Here is an 8,458-nt window from a genome sequence, read left to right on the forward strand (position 1 = left end):
TAACTCTCCAGACCACTACAACACTCTGTGCCAACAACCATGCACTGCACTTGTGTTAGCTGACGAAGTATATATTTAAAACCATGAACAACCAAAAAATAATTGAAATTAACAACCCAACAATTACTAACATTACACCAAAACTCATAATATAATATAAATGCTAACCACTGAATTAAGCATGTACTCTCCATAATTACAATTATACATCTTATATATATAACATTTCTTGATGATCATTCTTAAATAGCACTTGTTCTTTCTTTTTGCTTAGTTCTCTTTCCGTTTATTGTCATCACTTTCCATCTTCCGTATCCTCTCTTTCTTTCAACTTGCACCTTTCATTTCCTTCACTGTGTTCTCTTTCATGAACTCCTATTCTTATAGTATTTCTTCTTCCTTCTCTTGACCTTTTCTTGTCCCTCTTCTTCTTTATCTTTCTTGCTCCATTTCTCGCTGTCAACCAACTTTGGTTAGGTCTAAATATTGTCACTCCTTTTCCCTCATGTTCGTTCATTATCTATCAAACCACCAAGTTTACCATTTTATATTCTTCTGAAAGTTTTCTCCACTCTATCTCCCGAATGAGCAGTTGGCACCCAAAACTTTACAAACATTTTTGCCATGATATGACGTTGGGACGCGCTCTGGAGAGGCGATTCTTCTTTTCTCTTGATCTCTTTCATCTTGCTTCTTTGCATGTAGTATCATAAGAGACATAAACAAGAACCTATGTTATAAAATTGCAGAAATAGCACAACCAAACAATGATTTACTTAAGGTTATATGGATACAACAACTTACTAGTAAAATAATTACTATTAACGTATGCGCTGTAGAATTTTTTGTACAGATTCATGCAAAGCTTTACTTAATACTATAAATTAGCAAGCAAGAATTTACCTACTTACAAATAGTGTTATGATACTTAGCAACACATTCTGCATTTTGCACACCAAGTTTGCCTACATATACAACTTAGTAGTGTATATACACTAGTAGTTTACATGAACCCACAAGCTATGGATGCCGCATTGACATTATGGACTTAACTTACTAGCAAATCAATATCAGAAAAAGCGGACATGATTTCTAACGGGTCATTATATGCAAAAACAATTTACTCACCTTACAATAGCAATTGACACTAACCAGCAATTTTAACAGCTTAATGACATCGATGTACTATGACAACAAAAAAAATGAAGACACAGACTTAGTGACGAATCTATGATTAGTACTATCAAAACGATCCATTTTTAAAAGTTAAGTTTGTTCCAATAAGGATTTATATCGATCGCAATGCTAAGGTAGACATTTTCACATGAAAACCCACGACATTTTTGGGAAAACTAATTTTGATCAAAGATGCGGTTTAGTTGGACGTGAAGAAATAACGTCTTGGGTGGCAAAGCCCACGATCGATGAGCCGATGGGATCTGCAAACCTGGCATACATACACAAATTAAGCAATTGTGGTGATTTCATCAACCACAAGCACCCCGGTGGCCGCTAATAGCAACAGGACGAACAGAAGATGATCATGTCTTCAATACACTGCTTGAGACTTTTTGTAGGAAGATGAAGGACGAAAAAGGTCCGTGAATGGCTTTTTCCCTACCGGCATCAAACGCGCCCTAAGGGCATGATAGATGCAGTTAATTTTTAAAGAAAATTACATGACGTGATGTGTAGTTGAAGCGGCGGCCTCAAATGAACACGATGTAGAGATGGGGGAGAAGGTTGATAAGGTGCAGCACAGAGACGTGAGGGTTGGATGGTGGAACGAGTTAGTGGCGGAGGGACATTCAAAACATGTTTAAACATGTCGAGGTGAAATTGAGGATCATCCAACGGGAAGGAGGAAAGGGGGGAAAAGGGATTCTAAATATCGTGTTCTCGGGCTTGACAGATATTGCCAAAAACAGGATTTTCTTCTACCGGGTTTGCAAGCTGCCAACCAAAAGACGGTTAATTTGACATTCAAGTTCTCAAAATTATGTCATTTACCTAATTCCTGGAATTAGTGGAGGAGATTTTGTGATATGCAATGGAAAAGGTATGAAAGGATAAGATTTTTTTTTTTTCTCCTTTCATATGAAAAAGACCACTGGCACTGGATGGTTTCGTTTCTCAGAGAAAAAGAAAAGAAAACCAACTTCCTCCATTTGAAATCGCGAACCATGCCCGTATGGTGTTATGACATATTTTTTAACGTCTAATATTATACAATTTTTTTTTTTTTACCTAGTTCTGACTTGCTTAGAAAGTCTCTCACTGATCACATACACACACAACACAATGTCTCTGTGAGCACATAAGCAAGCCGATTATGCAGATACGCATATGCGTATGCATAGCGGAGGAGGTGTCCACGACAATAAATTCTTTTCTTATAGAGGGACCAGTTGGTTTCTAAATATGGGGGAAGCTTCTGGAAATTAATGAGTACAGACTGAGTCGCCTTCCTTCTCGGCCCTCCCATAATTTTTCCCATGCTCACTTTTGAGCAGGCATTCACATGCGCAGCCTTTATTGCTATTACCATTAAAAAGATGGACATTTTATTTATTACTCCATGGCTTTTACCATTTCTTTTGAGGGCTTTACAGTTTTCATGCAGGCCATGCAATGAACACTTCCCTTCCCCACAGCAAAGCAACGACAGGTCACATGTTGGCCTTTCTTCATTTTCCCTCTTCCATCCCTCAATTTGCGTCGCTCCATTTGGAGAACGACACCCCCACTTGCACTTTTTGCATTGTCTGCTATTTCCTGCCGGCCCACAAATGACTACATATCATCATCATCATCATCTCTCTCTCTCTGACTCTCTCTCTCTTCGTCTCTCTAGCTTACCCGCATATATATGTGAGAATATATATATATATATATATATATATAAAATTCTATATATTATCGTTTCATTTTACTGCTTAATTTGCCCAGCTGAGCTCACCACGTTGTGGCCGAGAGCAACTTGGCAGGGGAGCTGGGCGGGCCTACTAGCTGACCGGACCCGCCCTACTGGCTTAACAATTAAAGTGGTCATTTAAGCCTGAATTGCCGGCAGTCTGGGCCCAATGCCTTAGTCGTGATCATCAGCTTGACAAGGAAACCTAGGACCTCATTAAGACGACACTGGATGAGCATATGGAAGGATGTCTGAGAAGCAAAGGTAAAACTGAAAAATCCATCTCTTACATGCATGGGGCTGGTTGAAATGCATTCCACATGATATATACACCGTTATATGGCTGCCCAAGCCGGGCTTGGCGGTCATCAAATGTACTTTAATTTCAAAAACCAAGTTATGTAGGCCAGGTGAATATAAATTAAAATGTAGAATAGTAAAGTTTGATATCTATATGTCATTTTTTATGAGCCAAAGCACCGTCAACAGTAAAGTCCTCATCAACAAATTAAACTTGCATCCCTTTTAGTATACCATTTTGGAACTCTGCATCCATGATCATATGGCTGACTTGCGAAGGCTAGCTAGCTGAATGAACCAGAAAGCCGGGTCTGCTACTTTTTCAAGAAGCTAGCGGCAACATAATTGCTATACTATTGATCTGACTGCTTTTTTAAACAAAGGATGAACTCAGAAGGTCTAAATATATATTCCAAATGCATCTAAATATGATGAAGGCATTCAACTTTGTTGTAAGGATTTAAACAATGTATGTGTGTGTATATTTAATTGTTTGTTTATCTATTAAAAATTGGGAGCTAGCTCACAAAATCTATGGACTCTTGCAAATTCTTTGGTAGCGGATTTCCATTTAGTCAAACCAGCTGAGTAGCCAAAAGTAATCGATCGACATATTGCTGTATAGATGTAGCGAAAGAGAGGGAGATAGGGGGAGAGATGCGTCTGTCCTTGAAATTACGCGTTCCCATATGTTGTTATCTTGGCCACAGGGATCTCGCAAGCAAATTTAAATAAGGCAAAAGTTGCAATCTTGTGGAAGAAGGAAAACGAAACAATTCTAATAACCCGTTTAGGGTCTCGGAAAAGGCAACGAGTGTTCCCCCCAGATATTATTGCAGCTGATACAATCTTAAAATAAGAAAATAGTTCATGGTGCGAAAGATCTTCTGGATGCATAACGCAATGGACAATTTGAACCAGTGGAGTATTGACTACCTCTTTTATAATGACAAACTCAAGGAAGAAAGGAGTAATTTCAGTTTATTATTAGAGTTATTTACTGAACAGAGACGGCTTCAGAACAATGCGTCCGGGTGACAAACTTCTGGGATCTTGATGATGTCTTCCTCTTGTCCTGCTGCCTCTTCTAGAAGCCATTTCTCTAACATGGAGAGAGGTGGGTGGCCCTCAATTCTTTGTTTGCTTTCGTTCATGGAGCAATCGGAGGAAGATTTTTCGTGCGTAAGGCAGCTGACATTCTCGAAGGCGAGTAGAGAGTCTAGCTCTTCCTGCGACATGAGCTCTCCTTGAAATTGCTCAGACTTAGGTTGACTGCATGCACCGATAGCAGTAGCAGCGGCGGTGGCATCACTAGCAACCTGTTGGACTGGCGGTTTGCGAGGCGACTTGGGGGAAGACCTTAACCAACCTTCAAGAAGTCGTGATATGTTCTCCGTGCTTGACGCATAGGTCGAACTCTGACATAGCCTGGAATCTGAGTTCATACGATCGCCTTCTGACCTTGATCTCTGGTTGCTGTTCTGACTAATGAGCTGCGAGTTGCTTATGCCAGATCCCGTATGAATGTCCAGTGCTGCTTGGAATTTTTTAATCTTCTTCTTCAAATGGGTATTCCAGTAATTCTTGATATCATTATCGGTCCTTTGGGGAAGGTATGAAGCAATGGCAGCCCATCTGAATATTAATGTTCCAAAACCGCGTAAAAACAAAACAGGATGAGCAATCGCAGGGATTCCTTTAGAATGAGGTAGAAATTTTGATAAAGGAAGCATACGCCTCCGACTCCGAACAAAAATTTCATACCGCAAACCATGCAATTTCCAGTTGAGCAAGTACCTGTTTCCTAACAAGGCCTGAAGGTGGATAATCATGCCTTCTTCGTGCGGAGTAAAATTCCCACGTTTGATTCCTGGTCTCAGGTAATTAGTCCATCGGAGTCTACAGCTTTTACTGCATCGCATCAGACCTATAGAACCCAAAAAGCACGGAATAAGATTATTATTGGAGATGTTTTGTCATGAAAATTGTCCTCAACTGTAAGCCACCTTGCTTGAGATTAGACTAGTCAGAATTACAATTTAAAAAGAGGAGAACATTTTTCCGCTAACCTGGGAGCACTAGATGGAGGGAAAAGTTACAACTAGTTGAAAAAACAAAACCCAACTCTCCGCTAAAATTCATACAAAGGGGCGGTCCATATGGTTCAGCTTATGTTAAATTGCGTCGTCAGTTTCGAATGAACAAATAGATACACATATATATATATATATATATAGAGAGAGAGAGAGAGAGATGGTGGGGGGATAAACATGATCAGGAAACAGGAAGACAGCCCCGCAAATTCAACATGATAATTGAATGAACAGCATCAACATGAGAAAACCACCGAAACATTTTGTAGAAATTAGAAAACCGGTTACAGATGTAGCAAATGCGATCGAAACCAAGAAAGTCCTGGTTCCTCCACTTCCACTCTTGCAAAGGGTTGTGGAGTATAGAGAGCGAGAGAGAGAGAGAGAGAGAGAGGTACCAGTGTTGGTGGGCACCGATCTCCAGTTTCCAGGGCCATGTTCTTGTATGTATGAAACCAGTATGACATCTTCTTCAGGCGTCCATGGTCCCTTCTTGATCCCAACCTTATCGCAGCAGGGCGGTCTTCCCATCTCTCTTTCTTGCTCGCTCGCTCTCTGCGGACTCTTTGGTTGTAACTACAGCAATGATCGAGTTCTCTGTTTATAAACAAAGAGGCTTGACAAAGAGAACCCCTTTTTTTCACCATAAAACTACCACGCTGACCTTCTTTGCTTTTTAGTCAGCTTTTTTGTTAAAAGGGAAATTATAAATAGGGAGTGAGGTATGGGGACAAAAAAAATTTCACCAGCATGTCATCACATGAATCACCTCATCTCCTATCAAAAAAAGATGTCCCAAATTCAATCAGAAATAATAGCAGTTAACTTCACTCGGGCATCGAGAAAAAAAAAGACAAAAATCTGTTCCTACCATAAGTTTCGGTCAATAACTCTTCCTAGACAAGCATAAGATACACACACACACACACGGCGGGCAGAGGTAGCCCTCAGCTTGCTAGCTAGGTCTTTATACGTATTTTAGTTCCTTGTTTGTCATAATTGCACCACCTTGGTTAGTTGGCTTCCAGTGTGGATCCTGTAGACCAGATTTATGGGGGGGAAGGGGGGGGGGGGAGAAAGAGAGAGAGAGAGAGAGAGAGAGAGAGAGAGAGAGATAGAAGGGGAGCTCTATTTCAGGGAAAATAAAAAGAAAAGGGCAGAAGACGCCTGGGAAATGGACATGGGGAGAAACACGTACAGCAGAAGCAAGCAAGCATGGGAGATGTCTTCGCATTAACATTTATCGATGCGATGGGACGCGATTAGGGGAAGAAAAGCTAGAAGCAAAAGCAAAGAAATTTGGCAAGCTTCTTTTGGAAAAGGAAAACAGGTTTCCTAGTAGTTACCCAGAAATCAGAAAATCATGAAGGTGTGGCCCGCACGCAGTCAGTGCCCGTCGAATTAAACTGGGCATTTTTCCTCTTCAATCGGCTTGAAAATTCACATCAACTGAATTAAATAGGAACTAGGACATTTCAATACGAGTCACTGTCAAACGCATGTACGACGCCTAAATGTCTCCCTTAACAAAAAAAATATATCTATATGGAATGATGAAACAGTGAGCAGAATGGATTTCCCTGATCGGAAGAACCATTAGGCTCTCGCTTGACCGGCGTACACGAACTTGGAACAAATCAGACCAGACCCATTGGACCTAAGGTCGGCATTGTTATTCAGTTACTTCCCAGGATGTTCAACACAATATCATACTTCACTGTTCCACTAGGTCTTTTCTACGCTTTCGTCTACCCAACAGAACCGACGACGAAAATCGTCTACCCAACAGAACCGACGACGAAAAACTTGTAGCCCATTATCACACCGACAGATTTTATATATATATATATATATATATATAAACGCACGCGCATGCACATGCACATGCACACACACACATTGTATCAAGCATCGATATAATTCCTTTACTACTACGATTGTAATGGCGTTGGGTTATTGATTAGTGGGAGAGTCGATATTGCCTGGTCCGCCTGACTTACATTCTATCCTAAGATCTGATCAAAACTTTTCAAGCCAGTGCAAAGATCAAAGGTTGCAGCTGTTTTGACGGATCTCCCTGACGCGGCGTCGGCATGTCGCTACCAGATGAGATGAGCGGTGCAGGCAGAGGTAGAAACCGAGTCCGTGCTGTAGAAACCGCCTGAAAAGGAGGTCAACGACCGAGATGTGATATGGTCAAGTCGGGTGTGGTTTTCAAGGGACGGTGAATTTATGTCCAAAAGTTCCTTGCCGATGGATGTACGCGTATATGCGCGTCGCAGCGCGCCACTGTGACTCGCATGGCGACTCCTCGCTTGGGTGGGCTCAAGGCCGATGGGCAATCTGCATGTATACAACAACCTAAAGCTGTTCAAGCAAAGATTAATTAATGCTATGTGTTTAGTGTTGGTTTTAAGCTTTAGTTACGTGATTTAGGGTACTGCCATTTATTTCTGGTGCTCAACAGCCGCTGCCACCACCACCTTTGTAAGGATTCATGGCTAAGAAAATTTTCGGTCCCACATTCCTTAATATCAGAGATGCCTTTTGGGAACAAAATTAGTATAATTGTGGATTTAGTGTTACTGATCATGCCAACGTTGCTAGAACCATTGTAGCTGCAGCCCTTCCATGAAGGGGCCTATGCCTCAAAACCCACAAGTTTCGGGTACAATCAGTTGCTATATGGACGATTCGGTTTTAGTCCGCTGGTGGAAGGAGGAAGACAGAAACAATTAAGTTTCCAGTAAGACAATAATAATAAGTAACCTCCTCTGGACCCGGTCCCATATCGGGTTAGACATTTTTGACTAAGGGCAGTAATTTGAAAGATCTTAGACTTTTCAAATTCATGATAGTGAATGATTGAGAGGTAATAAGCAAATCAATGGGAGGATCAATACATAAATAATTGAATGGCTGGAAAGAACTAATATGTGAATTTGCGCACACAATGACTCCACCACTGCTGGGTCCGATGAGCAGCAAGAAAAGTGTTAATTTATTGAGTGACAAACTCAGTCTGTAATGACGTTTCAATAACGTTACAATATTTAATCAGAAAAATTGGTGACGGTCCATGCAACGTGTACCAATTCGAGCCTCTTTCATTTCTCTGATCCTGAAACGGTCGTCGCAGCTCCACATACAC

At 41.0% G+C, this 8,458-nt stretch overlaps 1 protein-coding gene across 1 annotated transcript; it reads right to left on the bottom strand.

Moving 5' to 3' along the window:
- Positions 1 to 3,990: 3,990 nt before the first annotated feature.
- LOC116250460 (transcription factor MYB60) lies at positions 3,991 to 6,053 on the bottom strand. The gene is made up of 3 exons (XM_031624085.2): positions 5,706 to 6,053; positions 5,012 to 5,141; positions 3,991 to 4,849 (listed from the first exon to the last, which is right to left on the bottom strand). The coding sequence occupies exons 1-3, from the start codon at positions 5,836 to 5,838 to the stop codon at positions 4,231 to 4,233; spliced, it is 882 nt and encodes a 293-aa protein (XP_031479945.1). The 5' UTR covers positions 5,839 to 6,053; the 3' UTR covers positions 3,991 to 4,230.
- Positions 6,054 to 8,458: the final 2,405 nt, after the last annotated feature.

This window comes from Nymphaea colorata, chromosome 1 (genome assembly GCF_008831285.2).
Source record: "Nymphaea colorata isolate Beijing-Zhang1983 chromosome 1, ASM883128v2, whole genome shotgun sequence".
NCBI lineage: Eukaryota > Viridiplantae > Streptophyta > Magnoliopsida > Nymphaeales > Nymphaeaceae > Nymphaea > Nymphaea colorata.

Bases quoted from the DNA above. Each gene is read 5' to 3' on its own strand.
- LOC116250460 (XM_031624085.2), bottom strand. From the start codon at position 5,838: ATGGGAAGACCGCCCTGCTGCGATAAGGTTGGGATCAAGAAGGGACCA. The intron at 5,142-5,705 runs GTACCTCTCTCT...TGGGTTCTATAG, and splicing joins ATCGGTGCCCACCAACACTG to GTCTGATGCGATGCAGTAAA. The intron at 4,850-5,011 runs GTACTTGCTCAA...ATTAATATTCAG, and splicing joins CAGGCCTTGTTAGGAAACAG to ATGGGCTGCCATTGCTTCAT.